This window comes from Pezoporus occidentalis, unplaced genomic scaffold (assembly GCF_034315485.1).
Source record: "Pezoporus occidentalis ecotype Australia unplaced genomic scaffold, CSIRO_AGI_Poc_V1 ctg19, whole genome shotgun sequence".
NCBI lineage: Eukaryota > Metazoa > Chordata > Aves > Psittaciformes > Psittacidae > Pezoporus > Pezoporus occidentalis.
In genome coordinates, this window is record NW_026913748.1 from 10,916,626 (window position 1) to 10,941,731 (window position 25,106).

The window sequence follows — 25,106 nt, forward strand, 5'->3', positions numbered from 1 at the left end:
AATAAAAGTTGCAAAATTGTTGGATAGTTAGACATAATCTGTTGAAGGATCCCAGTTCAGACAAAGTGTACAACATGAAGTTCCTGGACTATTTTGATTTATAAAAACAAACTTCAAATTTGAGGTGGAATAGATTTTTTTCTGTGGAAAACCTATGCTTCTCCCTTTCCTATTCCTCCCCAACACTTATTAGAAAGTCCAAATTTCAATTGGAAATGCATTTTAACAGAAAATATTTGACTGACAACTTTATTTTTGAGAAAAATGGTTTACTGAAAACTGTTTAAAGACAAATCTTTGCTGTGCAGGGAACCTGTGATTTAGCCCTTTGCACATGGCAACCAGGTGTCAGGACTGAGAGATGTCTTTGGGAAGAATTTCCTTTTTCCTTTCCTTTTTATTTTGCATCTCTTCTCCCCCAAATAATTTCTGCTGCTCTATGTGGGACTGAACTACTCTGGCTATGAACAGGAGTACAAATGCTTCTTGGTATATTCTATTGAAGCTGTTTTTTTAGGAAATATTGAGGTGGCAGTGTCACACTGTTAGTGCTTTAAATGTGAACCTGCATCTTCATATTTCACCCAGTGCTGCCTTCTTTCATTGAAGATTTCCAAATATGTAACATTTATTTTACTGCCATGGTGATACAAAAACACCATGGCAGCACTCGCTGTCCTTGGAAGAATCGGATTGTTTGTTCTTCTGAGCAAACTAATGAAGAAATGGAAGAAACCAGTTTCACCAATCTCATATTTTTGTTCTCTGGTAGTTTTGAAAAAGAGAAGGTTGTATTTATTTTTTTTCCCCTCCCTGTGAGTAAGGTTTAATAATAAAATTTTCCATAATTTACTAAACCAGATAACACAAATGCTCTGGAATGGGCTCTTCTGCCACTGGTCCGGCAGAAGGAGGTATTTGCTGACTGGCACTCAATGTCCTCTTTGGTGAAGTTGTAGCTGGTGTGAAGCAGTGGAAAAGACTGAATGCTAACATCAGGGGACTGAGCAACTCCCTGAGGGAGAAATTTATGGTAGCAATAGGGGAAGTGAAACAGGCATCATAGGGATAATATAAACAATGTATAGCAACAGCCTTGCCTGGAATAGATGTGAAGGATATTTGATCTTCAGTAAAGGTAGGTGGTTTTGCACCAGGTGTTAGTAATAAAATCTTCTGCAAAAGAAAAATCACTTGGGAGAATGCTGAAGCAACCTCTTTTGGGCAAGTCTAGACTGCTTGGGCTGACTTTAAAAGGGAATAGAGATTTCTTTCTGCTGTTAGAGTGACAACTGGGAATTGTACTATTTTGTGAAGGTTCAGTTTCCCACATTAAAGAATGTTGCAGAGTCCAACAAAAAGCAACAAAACTTGTACTATTTTAGGTTTAGTTGTGGTAAGCAGTGGTGGCCCTGAAAAAAAATAGGCATAGAAAATAACTTTAGATGATAAGACTGAACATGAATGCTGAAATTGCAACCCCCACTTACCTTCATTTTATTACTGCATTGTTGTAGTGACTTGATAATTTTCTTTTCAGGTGTCACCGAATGTTCGTTCACTACCTGTTTTTGCCAGAGAGCTCTTCAAGGGCTGATCAGCAGGATTTGCAAGCTGCTTCCCAAGGGGTACGACATAATCTCTTGCTTTGGTTTAGAAGTACCCAGACAAGATCATCTGCAGCTCCACTTTGCTCAGGTTTACTGTCTTTATGAAAATAATGTGTTTAGTGTTTTCGAGTTTTCTGTCCTTTTAACAGTTGCACAGCTTTGGTGCAACACCTATAAGTTAAAAGATGCAGGATCTGACTCCTTGTCTTCCTGGGAGGTCAGTCTCTTGTATCCAAGGAGATAGGTAGGGAAAGGCTTGATGTTTGTGTTTGGTTTTTTTTTCTGTTTGTTTGAAATCTCCTTTTTAGCTTCTTATAAAAAAGAGGTGCTTATGAGAGTGGCGTTTTATAGCTTTATCAGTATGAATAAATAGAGGAATAAAGAGATGAAACCTTGTCATAGACCTTGTATAGAGTGGAGAAACCCAAAATCCTTACACATTGAGGTCCACCTTCTAAATAGGCTCATCTCTAGGTAGGAATGAGGAGAATAATGAGAAAAGAAAGTTGTTATGCATATGAAAAGCCAGCAGAGCAGCTTCCTTTCCTAGTGTTATGCTAATAGAGTTACAGCCTGCCACTGCAACCATCTTTGATCATTTGCTTGATCAGATCAAGACAGCTTGCCTCTTTGCGAACCTCATATAATGCAATATATGTATCATTTTGGATAATGAGCTGAAACAGACTTTTAAAAGAAATTCCTTTTTCCTGTTACAGAAAGGAGCTGGATTCTTATTATGTGTACAGTGCAGAGGGGAACTCAATACCCAGTTAGTAGTTCACTGCGTGGTGTTTAAAATCAGTATAATAATACTGAAATCAGCAATGGATTATAACAACAACCTTTTCTCTGCTTCAGAAATATTTTAAATGTTCATAGCCATGATCTTGCTGCAGAAGGTGAGAGTCCTTTTCCGTTGTTCTCTAGACAGTGAATTTCCCCTAATGGAAAGGAGCAAAATTTGGTGGCATCCAAGAAAGCAACAAAATCTCATTGCAATGTTAACCTTTCAACAGGCTCACCTAAGAGAAGAGAATCAAATGATGTAATCTATCACTATCTGCCTGTTATCTGCAATTTTAGTTAGATATTGTAAGGAGCAGAACTGATAGTTCAGAGAGTGAGCTCAGTCCAGTTCCCTTCCCCCTTGTAGGGTTCAAGGATAGATTATTGAGTCTTTTCTGCTTAATCAGATAACTACCTTGACTTATAAAGCCAAATGGTCTGACTCCTAAGACACTGAAAATGAGTAGCCTGGTTTCTGCGTAGCCTCCCAAATGTAAATAGTAGCATAGATGTATTTTGAGGTTTTGAGAACGAGTGTGCAATACTTGGCTTGGATACAACAGAAGCAACAGAAGAGGCAGAACATAATAGATAAACTATCTGATAAAGTTCAAAAAACATCTATGACAAAGGCAACAGAAAAGACCCTTGGAGCTGCTACAGTTGTGTTCTGTCTTCTGACTGAATGGGGAAACTTGCGAGCACTGGAAAGTGTCCTTGTGGTACTGCACTAGAAGCTAACGACTTCCTGGAAACAGCTTAAGTGCAACTCCACAAGGTAATAAAATCCCTCCTCAGACCTTTACCCTAGGAACTGACTTAGCTCTGATTTTATTATTAAGACACTGGCTTACTTAGCTAATGCTGTCTTCCTGTTCATTTCCCAGTGTACAGGAATTAATGAAGTGTTAAAACACACTTTAAATGTTCCTAAGACCTGTTTTGATGATTCTGACTGGAGGAGCTGCTATCCTGTCATCCTTGTGTGATAAAAGCTCTTTATAGCAACTGTGCATCTCTGTGAACGTAATCTAATGCGCATCACCCAAATATGGCAGTGGGTGGCATTAGAAGGGTTTTGAAACTTGTCATTTTGGGTTTTAGAAAACTTGAAACTCTCCACTTCTCTGGTTTGGCTTTGTATTGCTTAATCTTTATGCTCAGTTTCAAAAAAAAGGTTTGGCTATATGAGGCACTACATAACTGTTTGCATAGTCACAGATGTGCACAGTTGGGCACTATCTGAGGCTTTCCCAAATGTGCTTTCATTCCTTCCTCCAGTTCACATGTCCAGATGCTTCCTGAAAGACATCTACCACTAAACTTAGAGGAAGTATTTTGCCCTTTTAAGGCTGAATCACCAAATGTTACTGTTCCCCTTGTTTGGGGTCAGTACAGGGTTCTCCCTGTTCTAAACATGGTAGAAAATTGCCAGCATTCCTTTTTTCCCCATCTTCACACAATTTATACATGTGCAGTTACTGCTGATTGGATTCTCCCTTTTCAGGCACCCAGCTGTGCTGCCTGAATGCTCAACCCAGCCTGCGTGCCAATTTTAAATGCTTTACAGGGTTATGTTTTTTTCAAGCCTATCTGAATTGCACATCACATCAAATGTTCCGCTTTAAGAAAAAAAAAGCAACAAAACAAGTCCCCAGAACCAAGTCACAAAAAAAAAACCCAAACCAACCACATACCAAATCCAAACCCCAGCCTCACGTGTCTTAATTTTCTGGGATATCTCACTGTAGAATGACATGTCTGTCATGACAGCAGATGCATCCAAGCAGGTTTAAGTTGGACCCTACTTGAGGATTTTAGTGGTTCAGCTGCAATATTGCTGCTGGAATATCTCCCCTTTTCTGCCATGAATGAAGTCTCATCATTATTTCTTGTGTTGAATGCTCAATTATTTTTTTACAGAAACACTTTTCTCTGTATATATATATCTTTTTCTCCTTTGGTTTGAAAACTGGGCTACTTCCATGAGCCCACCCATTATAAGCTTGGGAGAATCAAGGTTGATTTTATGACTGGAAAGGAGACCTTATGAAACTTAAAGAATCTACAAGCTTTTGACTACAAACCAGGGAAAATACAGCAGTTTTAGTCTTGATTGTCATGGCTCAGAATGCTGCCGGAGACACCTCTTGTATAATTGCATTCAAAGTCTTGATATGCTTGAATGATAGCATGGTATGCTTTGAGTAGACTGCTGAGGCTGCAAGATATCTAATGTATGTTTACATATGTCATTGCTTTTTCTTTTTTTTATGCTTTTATCAAGAGGGCTCTGTCATTTGTGTCAAAATCGACTCGAAACATTTCTCCAGTGTTATTGGCATAACAGCCTTTGTTAAGAAGGCTTTAAGGTTCTGCAAAAACTAAAGCTAATATTTGAATAATAACATATGTAAGCTTTAATGAAAAATACTACTGCAAATGGAAGACTGACAAAGTTGTCATGGAAACTACTAGCACCTACATATGGGTGAAAAAAGAAAACGTCCATTCAGAGACCACAATTATTTGCAAAAAAATCTGTAGGTTTCTGAAACATTTTTTCTACTCAGTTCTGCTGGTAGGACTGTTTTTAATTTTCATAAGCCTATGTGTGGATTCACAAATTAGTACTGGATGAGTAAAAAAAAAACTTTGGAAGATGAAATTGCTGAGAACCAAAGAGGCAGACAAAGAGGAGGATTTTATTGGCCTCTTATCTTTAATTAGACCTTTTTCATTTTTGATAAAATGTGTTTAATTATTGTTAACAGCACAGGAGAGAAAAATGTGCATGTAAATTGCATGTATAAGCATGATGTGAAATAGTGAATATCTGACAAGTCTGAATGATCAGGAAATAAAATAGCAACTGAAAAAAAGAAGAAGAACGGAAGACTGGCATTATAGCCTGTATTTTAGATAGATACACTTCTATTGAATTTTTCTTGCTAAAAGTAACTCAGCAGTTGCTCAACATTCCTAGCAAGTATGTGGTATGTATTAAATATGGATTTACACAGCATTTTTTAAAATTCAGATTATTAAATTATGTAAACATTGTCTTGGATGATGATAGGTCTGTGTTATTTAGGTTAACTTTTTAAAATGTCACCTTCTCCATCTTTACAGTGCTTTTTAAACTCAAATATTTAAGTGTTACAGTAATCTTCGGAATGTGCAGAACTGACAGTTCTGCACAGAAAACTCACACTATGTTTTCAAAGACCTGTTATATACACTTTGAGAGATCTGAAGCACAGGGTAACATCACATAGGGAAAGACAAGTCAGATCTTGAAATGTTTTTGAGTTCTTCATGTTCTTAAGAAAAATATGTTTACAAGAAGGATTTGATATGCTGCAGCAAGTGGAACTTAGAACAATGTTCCAAGCCTGCTGGGATATAAGAACATTCATAACTGTTTATAGAAATTGTCCACAAAACACAGAACTCTATCTCTAGGCAGTGGACATACATGGGGATGTATGTCCACTGCCTAGAGATCCATGGGGATGTATGTCCACTGGGGAAGTGTGAAAACAGGTCTACCCTAGTACTTTTCAGGCTGACTATACTCACCCCAGAGAATTTCCTGAGCATGCTTATGCCTAGTCTGCTTTGTGATCTACAATGCAACTTTGCAAATACCTGTTTGCTTTTAAACCTGTGTGCACAGTGTTAAGGAGTTTCACAGATCTGCTCTACTCACTGTACTGAGAACCACCCTTCTTAATTTTTTTTTGTACTGGTTTCACAGCAGCTTCATAAGATGGACCCTATTTCACCTTCAAAGGAACAGGGAACTGACAATCCTTACCTCTGCTTGCTATATCATTCACGATTACATAGATTTCAGACCCCCCCCCCCCCCCCCCCCCCCCCCATCATCTTTCTCAGGCAGAAAACCCCTCTTCCTTATAGAGAAACTCTAACATATTCTTTTTGAGGTAATGAGACTAGAACAACCTATACAATTCAAGGTATGAACAAATCATTAATTGATACAATGGTACAATTAGGGAGCAGAATAGCATTTGACTGGACTAGGAGGATTACCTGTTTCTTTAATAATCTCACAAAAAGCAAGCATAACATTTCTTGGTTTGTTCATGAAATGTGTATGTAAGTAATCTCTTTTCCTGTATGCCTGCTATGCAACACTTCTTTCCAAAACTCAGCACTATATAATAACAGGTTTCAGAACAGTTTTGCAGTAAGCACTCTTCAGGTTGCGGTCTTTATAGATCCGGATGGGTCTCAGGTCTTTGATTTGCTAGTGTGTATGTGTGGTTTTCTTGTTGTCAGTATTTCTGTGAAGACCAGGCATCCAACGCTCCTTGTTCCCACAATGCTGAGAAGGCTTAATAACATACTAGAGGTAATAATTAAGACTTAAGGTCAAATTTTAGCTGAAAGAGCAGAAACACTTGGTGAAAAAATGAATCAAATACTATTGTAATTCTGTTCTAACTCAACCACTGCTAGTTAGCTAAATTTTCTTTCTGAAGGTACTGCAGACATTTTCTTACAGTTAGATATGAGGGGCTTAAAGCTTAAAGTCCACCAGTGTTCAGTAAATTGCTGCTTTTGCATTCTGAGAAAAAGCTGGAGAGATAGGCTTATAGCTCAACATCAGACTACTCTGTGCTGGCAAGCTCTTGACAGTCTTTCAGCCCTATCCTTCCTGACCTGGAGACCTAACAGCCTCAAGGTATAGTTTTCCTGGAGTTACTCAACCACTGGTATCTTCCTTCAGTCATAAGCAGTGACTACTTCTCACCGTATTATGTTTGGGTTTTTTTACCCTAAGCTTGGCTCCCTATTTCTAATCCAATAAAAAACACATTTTGAAGACTTGCATCACTTGCTGCTGTGGTATTTGGAATATAAATATAAATAATTTGGCAGTTTTTCTTTCTGGTGTAAGTACCTTGAATGTTTGAGGGGGTATTAATCCTGGTTTCGTTTGCTGCCCTCTCTAATGCAGAGGTTTTAAATGATGCTAGGCTTTCTTGATCACTAATACTTAATTTTTCCAATGTGGGATAATTTACTGTTACATGATCGATCTCAATTAGGAATAGTGAGGCAATAACCTTATATCTTAATTAAATGGACTTTGTGATGCAGATTCGAATCAACATGATTTAAGTTGACCTTTCGCTTTCATGTCAGCACTGGGAGGACAGACAATATTTGACTCAGTAAGAATCACAATACAAGAGTAAAATATCCATATTGATAAAATGGATACTCTTGATTCAGCAGTAGAGGCCCTAGAAGCAGAGCTACTGAATAAAGATGCAGAGCCCTAGATACCTAGTGAGAGCTGCTACTAGCTCATACTAACAATTACATAGAAAAGTAGTGTTAGTATTCTGTAAAGCTCAAGGTTTCTACCACATTATGAGTTTGCTAATGAAACTTCATGTGGAATAAGAATGACATATCTGGGCTAGATCCATCTAATCCTGTACCTTGTCTCTGACAGCGACAGTAATCAGAGTATTCTAAGGCAGAATAGATGAGTGAGGCAAAGATGTAGCTCCTGAGTCAAAGGTAATGTCTTTCAATTTAAAAGAGAGCAATGGAGGTGGCAGGTTGAGTACTAAGCTCTTTGTTCAGCCTGCTTCACCTGGCACTGTTGTGCATGCTGGGAGCAGGCTCTGCTTATTAGTCTTCAAAGTGATGTGCTGACAGTACTATGTAAGTGATCAAGAACTGCAGTGTCTCTGACTGCAGTACTAATATCCTTCATCTAGACAGAAGGTAAAACTGTGATCCAAAGATGTCAAACACAATCGCTTATGTTTCTGAAGCTTCAATTGTGGCTTTATCTTGAAATGCTAAGGGTCTGCATTAAGCCTGTTGTAGAAATCATTCTTACAAAAGCTTAGTTGACTACTCTGCCTTATTCTGTTGATACTAGGATAAAACAAGTAAAGGTTTAATAAGGATTTCAACCAGGTATCCCACACTACTCATTTTACATGAATGGTTATATACTCATGTCTGTTTAGCTATTAATTACCTTGCCCTTTGGTACAACTGCTAACTAAAGACTAAATTCATTCCTATTTTTATTAAAGCGAGTGTACTTGGTGCTGTAATGATGAGCAACAGACTAAATCCGTGGTGGAAGAGAATTACAGCTGAAGCCAGAAGGGGTTTAGGAGATTAACATTACATTTTTTGTGGAAGAGAATGATAGTTTAATAAAATATGAAACAGGATTATTGCTGTAGATGACCTTAAAATACTGAATAGCAAAGGGCAGAGTGGCAATTGTACATACACATATAGCTGCAACTAGCTGAGGTGAGTCCTTGTGTATAAAAAAAAGACAATCAAAATGACATAAAAGGCCCTAAATACTGAATGCCTGTTTTCATATAGTTTAATGTGAATGTTAGCTTACCAGAGAAGCAAACAAAAATAAACTCAACTATTTCTCCCATTCTGTTAAGACTTAAACTGTATTCAGAAAGAGATGAAAAGCAAATTTCAGTGAAAGAGCAAAAAAGCAAAAGAGGTTAAAGCAAATTTCATGGTGTTTAACTATGGTATTATAACTGCCTGGGTAGGCTTGACAGTCTCTCAGGTTGGCTTTCCATTCTCATGCAAACTGCATCTCTCTGTGTTCCAGGACCCCCACTGTGCACCAGGGGTGTCCATGTGGCAGGACATACTATTCTGCTGGGCGCAGTCCTTTACCATCTCGGTGTGTGTAGTGCAGCACTAAGCTCCTACAAAGAGCAGATAATTTCTTTGTCGTCATGTTCTTGGAGACTGTTAGACATGGGCTGCTGCTGGGGAGTGCAGTCTGCCTCCATCAAGTTCTCCCAGAACTCTGATGGCAATGAACTATATTTTTCTGAAGACCTCTCTTGTTTTGTATATAAATGCTGACTTTTAAAATAAACTCCAGCAAGCATTTCCCATGTGTCTTAGTTCAACTGAGACGTGCAACAGGTTATTGCCTTAGCTTTTTGTGGTAAACATTTCATTTAATTCAGCAACACCAAAGCCTATGAGATAATGCTGAGATTTGCTTGAACACAGTGCCAAAAATAAGGCATTGAAAGAATGATTTGTGACTGAATTATCATTCATCTTCTGTTATAACTGAGTTTTACGCTACGTAGACTGAAATGGCACTTCAGTGACTTCTGCTAGCGTTTTAAAATAATGCATTTTTAGTAATATGGTGACATATTTTCCAAGGATGTTGGTTTAGTTTTATTAAATTTGGTCAATTTTTTCATTGCACAATTTAGCACCAGTACTACCTAGACTTATGTTATCAGATATTTCATTATAGCTATGTTTTAGTTTTGTAAATGTTTACATTTTAGTAAGCATATCAAGTAATCGTACACCCACAGGTGTTAAGGCCTTGCTATACTTTAATCATAAACTGTTTTCCCCATGTGCAGTTTATTTGTGCTGAATTTGCAATGCAACGATAAAAGTCTTTGGTGCTTGCTGAAGGAACATACCAAAAAGGTATGGTAAACCAAGTGATTTCATTGAAACCTGTCAACCTTGGTGTGCTGTACCCCAGTCTGGACAGTTCAAGTGGTCACTGAGCTCCCTGTAAATGAATACCTTGGCTCTGACAGAAAGGTTAGGGAGAAACTTGCCCACAGTTACTCTGCCTGTGCGCTGTAATCAGGCTGGCATTTAGGTATGGGTATCTTTGAGCATTTCGTTTGGGATGTATCTCTGATGTGAGACAATTGCTGTGAGGAACTGAGTTATGTATAAAAGCGATATGGCTTCTTTTCATAATGGTCAGTTATCTTCTGAGCATTTACAGTATTAAATCCTCATTATGGACAATGCATGCTGGTTCCAAGTCAGTACTTGTAATGTGGGCTGAACAGTGTGTTCATGGAGCAGGGTGCTCTGTGCCACCATGGTTTTTGCAGCTGTCAGCCTCCAAGCATGTTGCAGTCTGCAAGAAGTGATGCAGCCAATGTCTGTTACATGTTGTTTAGTCTCTTAGCTTTTCCCCTGGAGAACAAATGTGCATGCTGTTATTTGTACCCTTTTGCATGGGTTCTGTTTCAAAACAATCCACAGCTGTGTTGTGTGGTAGAAAGAGAAAAGGACAAGATTAAAGTGTGTTTTGCATACAGATTGGGATGTGGTAAGGCTTGTATTAGCTTCTGTGAGAAGTTTTTGAATGTCCTTCAGGAAAACTTGGTATCCTGCACAGCTGAGCTTCACCTTTACATAAACATAGCTGATTGTGCCAGTGTGTCATTTCTGCTGACAACATGATTTTCATCCTGCAGCTTTGGGAGAGGTCTTAAATGTAATACCTACAGTAACCAAAAGCTACTTCATGATGAGCAAATAAGAATGGTGACCTGGCATTAGGCTTTTTTAGTGAGGGAAGCCATGATGGGAGAGTAGAGTGAGAGCTGTTAATAGTTTCAGTTGTAGAGGAGAGGTGACACAGTATCTGTGTTTATCAGAATTTATTGGGAGCTGTTTTCTATCTGGGTGTGTTCTGCTGTAGTTAAGACTGTGGCATCTGCCACAGAAATGGGATAAATCCTTTAGCTGATTTGGGATAGTAAGAACCAGCCAAAAAGACATTACTTATAGTTTCTCTGTGCAACTGAAAGAAGGACATAGCACTCAGTTGGGAATTAAACATGAAGCAATTTCCCATTTCTAGAAGTTCATTAATACTTTTTTTACCCTTATATGAAGTTCTATGAAACTTGATAAATAAACATTTGTTTTAGTTAAATCTTCATCAAGAGATACAGTATCTTTGTCCAATAGATTGTACTTTACTACCAGTAAAAATGAACAGCAATACAACACATTATCAAAAAAAAATCCATCCAAAGAAGAGCCTCCCACAGCCATTCCGGCTGCACACGACAGTCAACTACTTTAAAGAAACAGATGGTCCAGATAAAGGAGTAACTGCAAGTTAGAAGAAAAAGAAACAGAACAAAACCAAAATAACCCCGAACATAAAATCTTCCCCAATTAACTATGTGATGGATCATTTGGAGCTATATCAATTTACAGAATCATGGGAGCTGCAAAGTACCCAGATGCTGCCCTATTCTCCAGAAACTTCCCTGTGCTCTTCAGCAAGGTACACTACACTAAAAAAATGCCAAGACACTGCAATTTTTATCTAGTTTAGTCTCAGGACTCCAGCTGCAAACAGCAACCTGGAATGGTCAAGGCATGAGGGTCCTTGCTGGATTTTACCGGCTTAACAACCATGGCATCCTCCCAGAATCCATTTTTCACATTGAAATTATAGGAATGCACCACATGAATTCTTCTAAAACCTTTACCAGTCAGACTGCACCCCCCTTGGCCTAGAGTGGCTTTACCAAAACAGGCCCTAATTAACTATTTTTAATATCACCGTGTCCCCCGTCCCCCCCACCCCGCCTTGAGTTGAGCCCTGCGTGGCCTGCCAAGATTCCTTTCCTTTTTGGGGTGTGCGCAGGGAGTAGCTTAATCCTGTTAGTATCTGCGATGCTTGTTAGAACCAAAATCAGCCCCTGGATTTCCTCTGTTGAAGGCAGGTGGATTCCCTCCCATTGCTCCGAGGCCCTCCATCGCACCGCTCTGGCCAAAGCGGTCTGCAGGTGGTGGTGGAGTCATTCCCATCACGTATCATAGCTCCAGGACCAGTCACAGAAGGTACAGCAGCTGGGACATTGGTACCACCCATGGCTCCTCTACTGTTCATGCCAGTGGTGCTTCCCGTACTCATCTGTCCCATTCGCATGTCTGGTAGCTCCCTCGTATCAGCAAAATTCCCTTTAAAGCCTTCCTGCTGGCGTCTCATCATCTCTTCTTGCTGCCTTCTCATTTCCTCCTCATGGCACCTGCTCTCTTCCTCTTGCCTGAGTTCCAACTGTTCACGTTTTTGTACTTCTTGGTTATGCAATTCCTCCATTCTCCTCAGCTCTTCCTGGCGTCTCATTAAATCTTGCCGCATGAGCATAACTTGGTGCTCATGGCGTGCTGCTTTCATTTCCATTTCCAGCTTCTCTCGAGCTTCCTTGATGTTGCAGTCTACTTGCTCTTGCTGCTGTTTCTCCATTTCTATTAGAGCTTTCCAACGCATGGCATATTCATATTCAAAGCTACCAGGCTGTGCAAACCGAGGAGGCTGCTCACGCTCCTTGTGATATTGCTGGTTTTTAATGATTAGCTTCTCTGGCAGACCCTCTTCATCATCATACTGATCCATGGGCTCCACAGTGACAAGGAGAGAGAATGTAGTTAGCAGGAAAGACCCATCGCTACATCTATCCAGGGCTTTCCTAGCAGCAGGCTTCCCTGAGAGCTCCACAATGCCTTTCCCAGAGGATTGTCCTCTGTCATCCACACCAACCACAGCCCTTTCCACCTGGCCAAACACTGAGAAGGCTTCCTCCAGGAGCTCATTGGACACAAACTGAGGCAGGTTCCTGACTGTCAGTGATGCACTGTGGCACGCAAAATGCACTCTTAGCTGCTTCCCACATAGAGGCATGTTGTCTAGTTCCACCTTTGCAATCTCTGTCAGAGTGTGAGTTTCCAGCATGATAAAGCCAAAGCCTTTATCCTTGTGGATGAAGACTTCACCTGCCTTGCCATACTTCTCAAATAACTTTCTCATCTCTTCCTCTGTAATGTCAGGGGGCAGATTCCCCACAAACAGGCGGCTTCTTTGGGTGAAGGTCTTTTCACCAGGTTTCCGGAAGTTCTTCAGGTCAATAGTCAGGCCTTCATTATGGCTGTTCGCCTGCTGCCCGTTGGCGGGGATGGACGGTGGCAGGTGCGGCTGGTGCTGTTTCCGCGGAGCGTGGTTCTGCTTCTCCATGTTGAAGCCCTTGCTGCCCAGCATCTTCCCCACCTGGCGACGGACCCCGGCTCCGCGGCAGATGGTGGCCTGCAATCCCCTCAGCGGCACGGAGGAGAGAGCGCGTGCGCAGGCAGCCCTCACACAACCTAACCAGGCGCCCCAAACTGGAGGTTAATGACCCGATGCAGCAGCATACCTAAGCGCTTGCTTAACTTTAAGCAGGTAGACAGTCCTTTTGAATTCTAAATATTAAACCATCACACCAGTGGAGTGAGTAGAAGACTCCCACTGGCTTCAGTGAACCAGGATTCAACCTAATTCCCTAATTAAATGATTCTGTTCTTCCAAAAATTTATTAGAAAGATAAATGTTCAGTAACTGCTTTGAGTATTTTTAGTGAAATCTATTTGCTTAGGACAAAGATTTTCCATGACAGTGAATCAAATACTTTTGTGATTTCTGACTGTGCAAGTGATTAATAAGAAGGTGAGATAGTGCATATGTGGAGTATTCTCTCTTGTTAGTGATGTTGGACTCCCTTGTTCTGGTGAATTAGCTTCAGTCATTTTCTCATTTTTCTGTCTCCAGTTGTTGAAATCAAAGATGGCAAAAGATGTTTAAAATACTTTTGCAAAATCAGCTCTTAAAATTACATTTTAATTTTTTACATTCAGACTTGAATGCAATTATTTATAAGAGAAAAGACTGAAGAAGGGGTTCCTTCTCTTGCGAACAATTTCTCCATTATTCCTTCTGATTTAATTGGCCTAAAGCAAAACTCCCCCATATTTTCCAGTAAGAGGAAGAAAAGGGACTTTTTATTTCTGCTCTAAGAAAAAGCATGATCTGTCAGCCTCTCTTTAAATAAATTGTTGTATTTACCACTTTTGAACGGGAGAATGATTTTGCGTTTGTAAAATTATCCCTAAATATTTGTCCAGGTTTTCTGAATGAGGTGACTAGCATGTCAAAAAAAAAAACCAAACCAGCAAACAAAAAAGTTGCCTAAACAAGTCCCACCACCACACAAGAAGATCACATTGTTACAGAAATGTGGGTCACGGCAGGATATGCTTCATATGTTTGATTGAATCTTTTTATGAATGGCACACTTTCATGCATTTCTTATTAAAGGAAACGTAGTGTTTTCATTTATTAGGAGGTAGGAGTGAGACTAGTATTAAAGAGATTATAGTGTATGATTTATTCATCGCCAGCTGCCAGCGCTTCCGACCTGTGAGATGATACCTTATGAGAGGGCTTTCTAAGGGCAGGAGAGTCAGGATTTCAGCTGATGTCCTGGGGGAATACACCTTTCAAGGACATGTTCTCCTCTATAGAGACCTTGACTCAAAGAAGAGTGGGAATGCCATTCGCACACTACATCCGCTAATATATTTGAAGGAAGGTTGTTTCCCTTTTCCATGTCCATACTGAACAAGGCAGTACAGCACAGACACTGAGTTGGCAACACCAGCTCAGGTGAGTATCACATACAGTATTACATTTCCAAGAAGAGATGTGGGCTGGGAGTGAGCCCTAACTCTAGTTCCCACATCAGCTCATACAGATCCATGTTGTCTGTCTCTGCCTTGTATTGTGTTGTCTTTCCATTTTGGACTCAGGCTGCCAGGGATCCAGACAGAAGACTTTATGCCAAAATATCCTAAAAATTGAAACTGATTGAGACAGAGCTTGCTAGTAGGCTAGCTGCAAAAAAATTTCTTCTCTTCCCAGGTGATCCAAGGTTAAAGTTTCCTTGGACTTGGAAAGAAGGCAGAGCTTTAGTAATTCTGGAAAAAATGAAAAAGCTATGCATAAATTCTTTTTCCTACTGCAGCAGTCCATAGGGATGGAATAGGAAGATGATGTGTCTTGTCTGTACTGATGCAGAACTGTGTGGGGATGTTTTTATTTTATTTAGAGGTATTCCCTGTGATGGTAGGATAACTTGCTAAAAGAAAATAACATCTGATTTGGACAGATGTCTGTCATTGTAATTATAAGCTTTCAGGTGGTTAGTGACAGCAAAAATGGTTGGAATCAAAATATTTAGGCTGCCTCCCAAGTGTGTTCTAAATCAGGTTGAGCTCTCATGCAGAAACTTAAAATAAATAAGTGCATCCTTCCTGGGGCCTTCTGCACACAGATACAAAATAGTTCTTATCTGAGAAATGTCAAATGCATTTGGTAAAGCCAGAAACTGAATCCATAAGAAAACCCCACAGAATAAAATGCATGTATCCCTTCTCTGTAATGTTAGCATGAGTCGACTTCACTATTTTCTTTCCAGTAACATCCAGAACTAGTCCACAGTTTCAGTCGGCCACTCCCAATTTGGAGCACTAACAACAACCACAGAGGGGTTTTAGTAAGTCTCTTTTCTTTGGTTTCCTTTAAGGGGACTTGCATGAACTCTAGACAGAGATTTAGGTTTTCTGTTTTAAGATCTTAGCTCTGCTGTTCTCCTGTTTTATCTCTCCCTACAAATCCTCAGGGGGTGCAATTTCTTATCATGGAATAATCTGTTCTGTGTCTTGCAGGGAAAGCATAATTTTTGTCTCTGTTAGCCAAGTCAACAACTGGGAGTGAGAAGATTTGAGGCTCTTGAGCAGATTCATTGCTTGGATTTCCTTCTTGCTTGGGAGTGTTTTCTTCTCCCCAGACACCCATTGAAGGCAAGAACTTTTCCTTGTCCAAGCTCCTCTCATTACCCAGGGCTGCCTTTCAATACCAGATTCGTATTAGTCAATGTTTATGCAACTTTCCAAATGCTACAAGAGAAAGAAGAATTCTTTGCCAGCTGTAATTTTAGGATGCGGGCATAGGTGATGATAATAGCTCTTCAGATGAGCCAATTAGTAGATGATTAACAGATGAAAACATACTATAAAGACTTTCTTGTATTCCACTTGTCCTCCTCAAGAACTAACCCTGACCTAAGTCACTTCCATCTCTTTTTTCCTTTTTGTTTTGATATTTTAGGAGGCTTTTTTCCTAGGGATGTTATATTTGCTTTAGTGCCTTTTCATATCTTATTTGAAAACATTACTTTACACAGTATTCACTTCATAATTAACAATTAACAGGCTTGCTTCCAGTCATAAACACTGAAGTTCTCTAGATGTTTATTCTGATCTCTCTTAAAGATGAATCATACAGGCAAACTCCTTTAACCTCAAAATGGAATCCAGATTGCCTGCAATTGCCTGCAGAAGTTTGAATTAACACAGTAAAGCCTTTCTCACTTCACAAGCATTTTTTTTTTTTGAGTTCAGAGTCACTCCTCAGCCTCACCTACAGGAGGCTGATTGATTTGGTTTGATTTTTTTGTGTCCTGCCTTCACATTGGATCTTCCTAAAAGTATGAACAGCACAGGCACTTGCACTGATCAGCTGTGGACGATTTGTGTAGACTAAAAGATGGGTCATTGCTGGCAATCGGCAACTGTCAAGTCATGAGAAGAGAAATTGCTTGTGTTCTACACCGCGTGCTCAGACGTTTCAGCTCTCTGATCGCCATGGTTGAAATATGACTTGCAACAGGTGAGAAATATCCCTGGTTATGGGGTTACACAGGAAAAGGTGTTTTCTGTCTCTCTGTTCACTGAAATTTTAATATCCCCATGTCTGTGACCAGAAGAAAGGATATGGGGTTTTTCCCTGCTGGAGTTGAGAAGTCATGGAATTTTCTGTTTTGATAAAATTCACAGGTTTTGAAACTGCTCCTGCATTGTAGCTATCTTTTATAGCTGTCTGTTTTTTTTTTTTTTTTTAAAGGGTTCAGTTTGCAGCCAGCTGCTGATCTTTGGAAGAAAAAAAAAAAGGCAAAGGATCTAGCCATGTGGACATGTTCCTATCTTGGAGACTCCCAGGCTTATAGACATCTGCAAAGAAGATGACAGAGCCTAGGCTGATCTGCAGCAAAGGTGGCACTTACAGAAGAATTGAAGACTGGTTATGGTTGTTAACAGGCTTTCATCTCTCTGTCTGCTGGGAGATGAGGTGACACTTCAGATGTCACCTGAGGAAGACTTCTGGCATTAAGGGTAAGGAAGGAGTCAGCTTCCAAGCTGTTCTCTCTGAACAAATTCATTTCCCAGTGGAAAAATGTAGTGTTCGGAACATCATCTGGCCATCTTCAGTTCCTGTTTTATTCAGGGCTTGAGCACTCTGGTCCTAATTCTTCAGTTCCCTAAATTTCATCTAATCATTTATACCTGTCAGATATGGGTTTAACAGGCTTTGCTGTTCTGCTTTTATGCCTTTCTTTGTACTTTTGCAGTATAAATAACATTAGAACAGTAAAATCAACAGAATAAATGGCTAGGAGAGATGGGATGCAATAAGAAACAAAGGCATGTGATATTAAAAAAGCAAGATACACTCAATCCACTGCCTATCTGGTTTCTATGTACTGTTCACTCAATAAGGGAATAAGGTCCACCAGAAAATTTTGGAAAATGAATCCCTCAGAGAAAAAGCAAGGGTTGTACCTGCTGATAGATGGTTTGGTTTGCAGATACCTATGGTTTGTGCTGTGTGCCAAGAGGTTTGTGGAGTTTGTTCAAAAGATTGAGATGCTGTGGGGGAATGGCGATACATCCTGAGTTCTGCTCAGCTCCTTGGGCCAGTGGAGTAGAGGAGTTATCCACCATTCTGCCTACAGATGCTCTGAAATTTAAGCCAGGTTTTTTGTCATCTTGGGAAGCACAAACTAAGATCCTCCACGTTATAAAAACTGAGGAGAACACTGTAGGGTTATAAAAATGTGGAGATTTCTTTGTAGCTCATTGTGACTCTTGATATAACTGTTTAGTGGAGGATATGTGACTGAACCATCCCCGTGGCAGATTGTTAATGGATTTCCAGAGCTGGTCCTGAGAGCTTAGGTGGTTGGCATACTCTTGAAACAAGCTCATTTGTGATAGGGGGTTGACAGGTCACCCACTTTTCCCTCAGGTTCTCTGTGCAGCTGAAGTGGTATAATTCGCATTTTAAATACAGATAGCGCTTCAAAGAAATTATTTCAGTTAAAATGACCATATGGAAAGGTTGCAATATGTGTTTTATGTATTCATGTCCGTCTGCCTCACCTGAAGAACCGTAGTCTGCAGTAGCTAAAGGCTTCTGGTGGAGTTCAGGGACCTCTTTAAACAGAAATAGGTAATATCAAGTGAGCTTTGGTATAATGCGAGTTTGAATAACCAGTGGCAAGGACTGCCCAACTCAGTGAAAGGTTGCACTCTCCAGGGCATCATAAAGCAGCATAAATAATTCAATGCCACAGCTGGCAGTCAGGAATGCAGTAGCAATGATAAGGAGCATCAAATCTCTGATCCAGCAAACTTTTGGGAGTGCCTGCTCTTCAAAAAACACAGATCTCTAAAAGAACAACTTGGTTTTTTCCTTAACTTTGGTATGTATTGCTTATGCTTGTGTTTATCCAGGCCTAGTGGAACACAGAGCAATGCTTCATCCCCATCTGAATGCTCAGAGGATGAAGTGCAGCTTGTCCCTGTCCTGACCAAAGCATCTACGTCCTGCAGCTCAGGTGATGTCAGAAACGGAATCCTGTGGACTAGAGAGAAGTGTGTTTGTGAAATGATGAAAGTGCCTGCAGAATGAAAGAAGGACTCAAAGGAAAGGAAACAAGCAAAGAGTAATAGAAAGAAAGGATGATTCCCACCCAAACTGAACCAACAGGTAAACCTTCTGTAATGAAGTCCATATGTTCGTAACAGTCATAGTAAGATAATGCTGAAATAAAAATGTAACAAGGTAATCTACTTCCTAGATCACTGAGTTGAATTTGGAGGAACTATTGTAGATGTGCATTTAACAGAGAAAAGTGTACGTCTCTGAGTCTGTGGTGTATTTTTGTGGTCTTGGCATGTACCCCAAAGGCCAGACATCTACTGAATGGAGGGACTTTACATATATACCCCCTTCTTGATGCTAAAGCAAGTTAACTAGCCACTTGAAAATTTTAAGGTGTCTGAACATACCAGTTGGTCATAAAACGAATGGTTATTTAAGGGAAGATGAGACCTGTTTATGCCTAATTAGATTACTACCAGCTGTATCTGTATGGCTTAGGTCTAGTGAGACCCAAGAACATCTGGTCCTTGTAAAGACTATGAGCACAAAAGGGGATTTTGGTTAATGGGAAGAATTCATTGCTCATGTGACTGCGAGGCAGATGGCAAAAAATGTGATGGTAGAAATGTTCCTTTGAGAGTCCCTGGTTAAGGGAAGCATGTAAAAGTCAGTTTTTAATCACTGTAGGCCATGTTAGCTGGAGGAACCTTCTGCCCAAAAAATTATTTCCTAAGGCAAACTGTATCTGAACTAAATAGAATTTTGATGTAGCTTGTTTTCTTCCTGTCTTGATGAGGTAGCTGGCATATATATCCACAGAAAAGCATCATGTCTTTTGTGTTATTTTCTTCAAGGGATAATCTGTACTGAAACACAGGTCCTGGGACAGGGAAAACAGCTTTTTCTCCAACTTGTTCAAGGAAGTGTCTGTGATTAAATTAATGAATGAAGGAAAAGAATGTGGACTTGCATTGTTAAATTGTTTTATGTTTGACCAAATTCTTTAATGGGCTTAGTTTCATATCCTGTTACTGTTAAGTTGCAAATAGGAGGACTTTCACTAGCTATAGGCATTCCTGGTCCCTGGAGCTTTGACAAACAGAAAAGTCTCAAAGCTCAGTATCTGAGGAAAGAAGCCCAGATTTTTTTTCTGGTAAATAATAGCAGTGAAATAGTTTTGTTCCTCTGTTTGCACTACATCATGGAAGTCATACCGTATTCCCCATGCACGACATCATTTTACCTTTATGCTTTCTCAACCTGATTATTGCAGCTCTCTGGCCAAAATCCCAGCTCTTCAGCAGGAGCAGAATGCTGCAGTCTGTCCTCATGTATATGTGTCAGGAAACATGAATATCAACCTCATTTTCCTACAATTATGTTGACTCCCATCTGCTTTAGAATCCAACTCAGAACACCCTGCATCTATTTAGAAATATATTTGACAATCTGCATATTAGCACAAAGATGCTATTTAGCTTTTCTTGAAAACAAAATACAAATAAAGAAAAGAATTTGGTTGAAATGTATTAGTAGATATCAAAAGCTGGAGCAGTGTTTCAGACTCTGTGTTCTCCATCATCAAAAACAGTGCCTGGCTTAACTATTACAGAAAACTCCTGTGATCAAAATATATTTCTCCTGCTGAAACTATTGTAATTTTCTCATTGCTTGTTACTTCTAGCGGGAGAATGCATCCTAATGAATTTTTGTTAAGTACTTACTGTGATAGCTCTGCCTTCAAAAGGGAAGACGGAAGTCAAGAATTAGAGGTCATGGAAGGATTAGGATTTGTGTTTTTAAGATGCTTTCTAAAGATTTTCATTGCACCTGGAATTTGTCAGCCATATCCTCTTGAGCTATGGAGGAAGGAGTGTTATGAGTGAACTTTTGGAGCTAGTAAAAGATGATGCTCCAAGATTACAGCCTTAAGCAGTCCCAGGCACTTTTCTTATTGGTCCATTTCCCCCTTCTTCAGTCCCAGCACTCCCAGCCTTGACCTGCATTTCTGTGGCAGTCATGGGACTTTGGGGAAATGCAGTGAAAGGATTGTGTGGTTAAAATGTGAGTACCCAGTGAAATAAAATTCATAGCCTTGTAGGTTAAAACCCTACAGCTCACTTCAACATTAAAATGTTTATGGTTCTCTCCTGTTGGTCAAAACCATCTCATCTAAAAATGGTGAGAGCTTCTCCTTGTCTTTGAAATTCATCATTCTTAAAATTTCTGCTTAGAAACAGATTATCAGTATTTAATGAAATGGACTGATTTTTAATAATAGCATCTCTGTACTGCACAGAAAAAAAGAAATAAAACTTTGCAATAATGCGTTGTTCAATGAACAGATAAGCAGCATTTTTTCTAAAATAATGAAATGAGCTTAAAGGAATTGCATTTTTTGGTTATGACATTTTTTTCCTTTCAATGACATTTTGGCATTTAAATCTTGGGCTGAGTGGAAACCTGAAATCCTACTTCTTAGTTGGCACAGAATTCAAATAAGGAGGGAAATTCTCAGAGTCTTGAGCTGGATTAAAAACTTCCCAGATTTGGTAGAGTTTGGAATTTTGATTCCATTCATTCTAAGGAAAGAAGCCAGGCAGAGAGTTATATGTATTAAAACATTTCCTATGCATTAAAATATATTATATGTATTAAAATATTTTTATGTCTCTTATCACTAGGTTTTGAGTGAATAGATTTGGATCTATATTTTGGCAGCAGTCAAGAGTCTGGATCAAGGCTTTGATTTAGAGCTATCTTTCATTTTAAATGGCTTTTGTGGGTTTATGATTCCACTTTTTTTTTGGTTTTGAAACTGAATATGTTTCAGACATTTTAGGCATCACATCGATTTAAGTTGGCAAAGTATATAGCTGAGCTGTCTGCAGATAATGAACTTGTGGATATCATAGGAAGCTGCTGCTTGTGACTGTCAACCTTGACCTCCAACCCTCTTAGCTTTTAATTAAATCTTTATGAAAAGTTTTGTCTAGGCAAAGTTCTCTGAGGAAAGGGTAAAACATAAGTATCATTTGTAGTGAATACACCATAAAAGAATAAAAAAGGTATTCTATTTCTAATGGTGAAGAAAAAAAGAAGAAAGGAAAAATATAAATATACCAGCTCAAGCTTCAGGATAAATTGCCTTGTGATATGGTAAAATCTGAAGAGGCAAGAAGTTCTGTGTTGCTTCCTGACATTTGAACAAACAGGTTTTTACAGCTGTGTGCAATTACAAGAAGTTAGAGGACTGTTTATTTAAAAATGATATATTTATACATTTACTAGGAAATACAGCATTAGTCAGGCATTAAAATATCTGTTAAGCTATCTGCTAACTGAAGCCTTTAAGAAATAGTACTCTTCTGTAGTATTCTTCCATACAATCATTTTTCAGTTTCCTGTAAACACAGCAAGAAAGGCATAATCCAAGGGGGAAGTTCATGGAGGTTCACACAGAAATAGACATGTGCACCTTTCAAGTTTTTTTCTCTCTCTGATATAAATTTAACACCTGTTTAGATCTCAGGACTTCAGATTTTTTATTTTTTTTATTTTTTAAATATGTATTTGTCTTTGTGTCACTTTTTTTAGGTCAGGAAATTGTAGTATCTCCATTCCTGATGGGGGAAACTGAGCTCTGTACTGATAAATGCAAAAGACTTTAGGACAGAGGGGAGGGAGATTTAGATGCCCAAGTCCAAGACTACTAGCATCTTACCTGCACAGCTAGTCCTATGGACATGTTTTCTAGTGAAGTTTTTTCTCACATGAAGTAACTAGCGTACTCAGTGGCATCTGTTGTGTTAGAGTTACCTGCTGGACCTCTATATGGATCCAGGCAGAATTTGAACACTGTGCATTCCCTCCATGGTGTGGTTCTTATTAGGATATCGGTCAAGGTATATCTCTTAGACAAGGTTCTACATGGAGTGTACCAGCAGCCTTGGTATTCATGAGAAAAATGTGTAGAGGACTGGATGGTGATGGTACTTCAGTTTACACAACACTTTTGTGGTTAGAGCATTTGGTGGTAATCATAAAATCAACTAGGTCAGAAAAAATCTTTAAGATCATCAAGTCCAGACTTTTCCCTTTGGTATGTGGGATGATAGTCCAAGTGCTGTAGATGTGCTGCTCTTGAAAAAGTGCCCCAACCATTAGAAGATAGTTGATGTATCGAAGGTACTTCAATTTCAGTTCCTCCTTTAGAAGTTTTTTATGAAGTTAATAGCAGAGGGAACTGAAGCCAATTTTTCAGTTGCAAGTTATCATCCTACCAATTCATATTAAAACCAGAAGATAGAATTTAGTTTTACTATTTTTCTTAGGTAATTTCTTTTCTTTCTTCATCTTCTTGAATTAATTTAGTGGTGCTGAAAAGTTCTGAAATTATTTTCTGGACTAGATTAATTATTAAAGACAATGGGAGTTGTTTGGTTTACTTCACTGGTAATTAGAACAAGTAATTTATTAAAAGGCAAGATACAACACGGATGAGAAGTAAAGCCAACTCTCCCTTCTCTTGTTCCTCTACAGAGACACACACAGGCACTCTCACATGTAAGTTCAGCTTTGATCTCTAATTATGAAAGCAGGTTGCTCTCCAGGCCTTTTAATTTCTGGGTGATTTGAGGAGAGGTTACTGGTGATGATGTGACCACCTTCCTACTGCAAAATGGATTAATATAATGAATTTTCACAGGTTTTATCAAGTAAGTGCCTGAACATGCAGTATTTAGAATAGTTTTTTGTTTTCTGTTTTTGCTTTTTGTTTTAGTTTGTTTTTTGTTTTTTTGTTTTTTTTTCCCCTTCTGGTTTGAAGCAGTTATGTGGTGTGATGTCAGAATATTTAAATGATAACCTCATTGTCACATCTGCCCTGTAGATTTTAGGGGTAGGGAACAAAACAGAGACTATGACTAAAAATGAGCAAAGAGAATGGATTTTTAATAATGCAGCAAATGCAGCATCTTATTAATAGTACTGAAGTGCATATTGCTCCTTTACCAATAGACACCATAAGTCATTACTGATGTGCTGTTATCACAGCTGCAAGAGCATTTACTGATAAATCTCCTGAAGTGTGCAAAGCCCCCACACCAGCTAGTTGTTTTATGCATGTGAAGGGTAAATGTGAAAGCCTTTTTTTTTTTAATATGCCCCTAAGAACATAAGTACTTGCTTTAATTACTGATTACTGCAGATCCTGCTCCTGTTCCCATAAGGGTCAGATCTTTGCAGCTGATTTCAATGAGAATGTAATCAGGGCAATAGAGAAAAGGGTGCCTCACAAAGAAGAGAAAGCCTTTTAAAATAAACCTCAGTAACAATGAGAGATGTTATAGTTTTCTTTTCCCTGCAGAAAGCTTTCAGTTTGGTATAAAACACAGACTATGCACTCTTCACTCATTCTAGGACTTCTTCCACAGACAGAAAACTAAGTGATCCCAGAAGTAAAAAATAAGAGATGTGAACCTGATGGAATAGCACCTGCAAAAATGTAAGGTAGTCAGTTAAATGGAAGAAGTTCTACATGTGGACCGAGTATACCAGGTTTTGTCCTGTAGTGGAGAAAGATGTCAACACTCTACCTGACATATTCTGTTGGGCCACATTTAATAAGACCATATTTCACTGCCACCAGCTGTGGTTGGAAAACCAGCACTGAAAAATGTTGTGACACTAGAGGGGACCCGCTCCACCCGCCCTACCCCGACCTTTTCTTTTGCTCTTATTCTGTTAAGGTTTGCTAAAGAGAGAGAAAACTGGTTAGAATCAATTTTATGGAGAATTTTAAAGAATATGCCTCAAGTCTTTTGCTTCTTCTTGCTGTTAGCAATACTATTGGAATGCTGCATGTGTTGCTCTGCAACAATCATGACTACCCACTGATTCCAAGTTCCATCTTATTTGCTTCAGTGGCAGTGGCTTATACAAGCATGATTTAGTTTAGACAGGGTGGTTATTTGCATGTCATGTTCTGCCTTAAAATTTTTAATGTCTGCTTATTCTCCTTAATTTTAAATGTTATGATGCATTATCATACAAATACCCTTACCCTTCAAATCATCCTGAGTTTTGTTTTGAACACTCCAGTAATTTTAATAATACATTAATATTCATAGTGTTAAGAATCTTTTAATCTCAGTTTGCCCTACGATATGATTTTCACAAACACTCATTATTGGTCTAATCCTTCTTCCACTGAAGTTAACAGTAAGGCTTCCATTAAATTCAATGGGAAGCAGAATTAGGCC

At 39.1% G+C, this 25,106-nt stretch overlaps 1 protein-coding gene across 1 annotated transcript; it reads right to left on the reverse strand.

The window, feature by feature from the left end:
* Positions 1-11,147: 11,147 nt before the first annotated feature.
* LOC134162654 (non-POU domain-containing octamer-binding protein-like) lies at positions 11,148-13,397 on the reverse strand. Its single transcript, XM_062616777.1, is given in 2 exon segments — positions 11,148-12,048; positions 12,050-13,397. Coding segments are annotated over 2 exon segments (1,374 nt in total). The 5' UTR covers positions 13,285-13,397; the 3' UTR covers positions 11,148-11,909.
* Between the last annotated feature and the right edge of the window lie 11,709 nt (positions 13,398-25,106).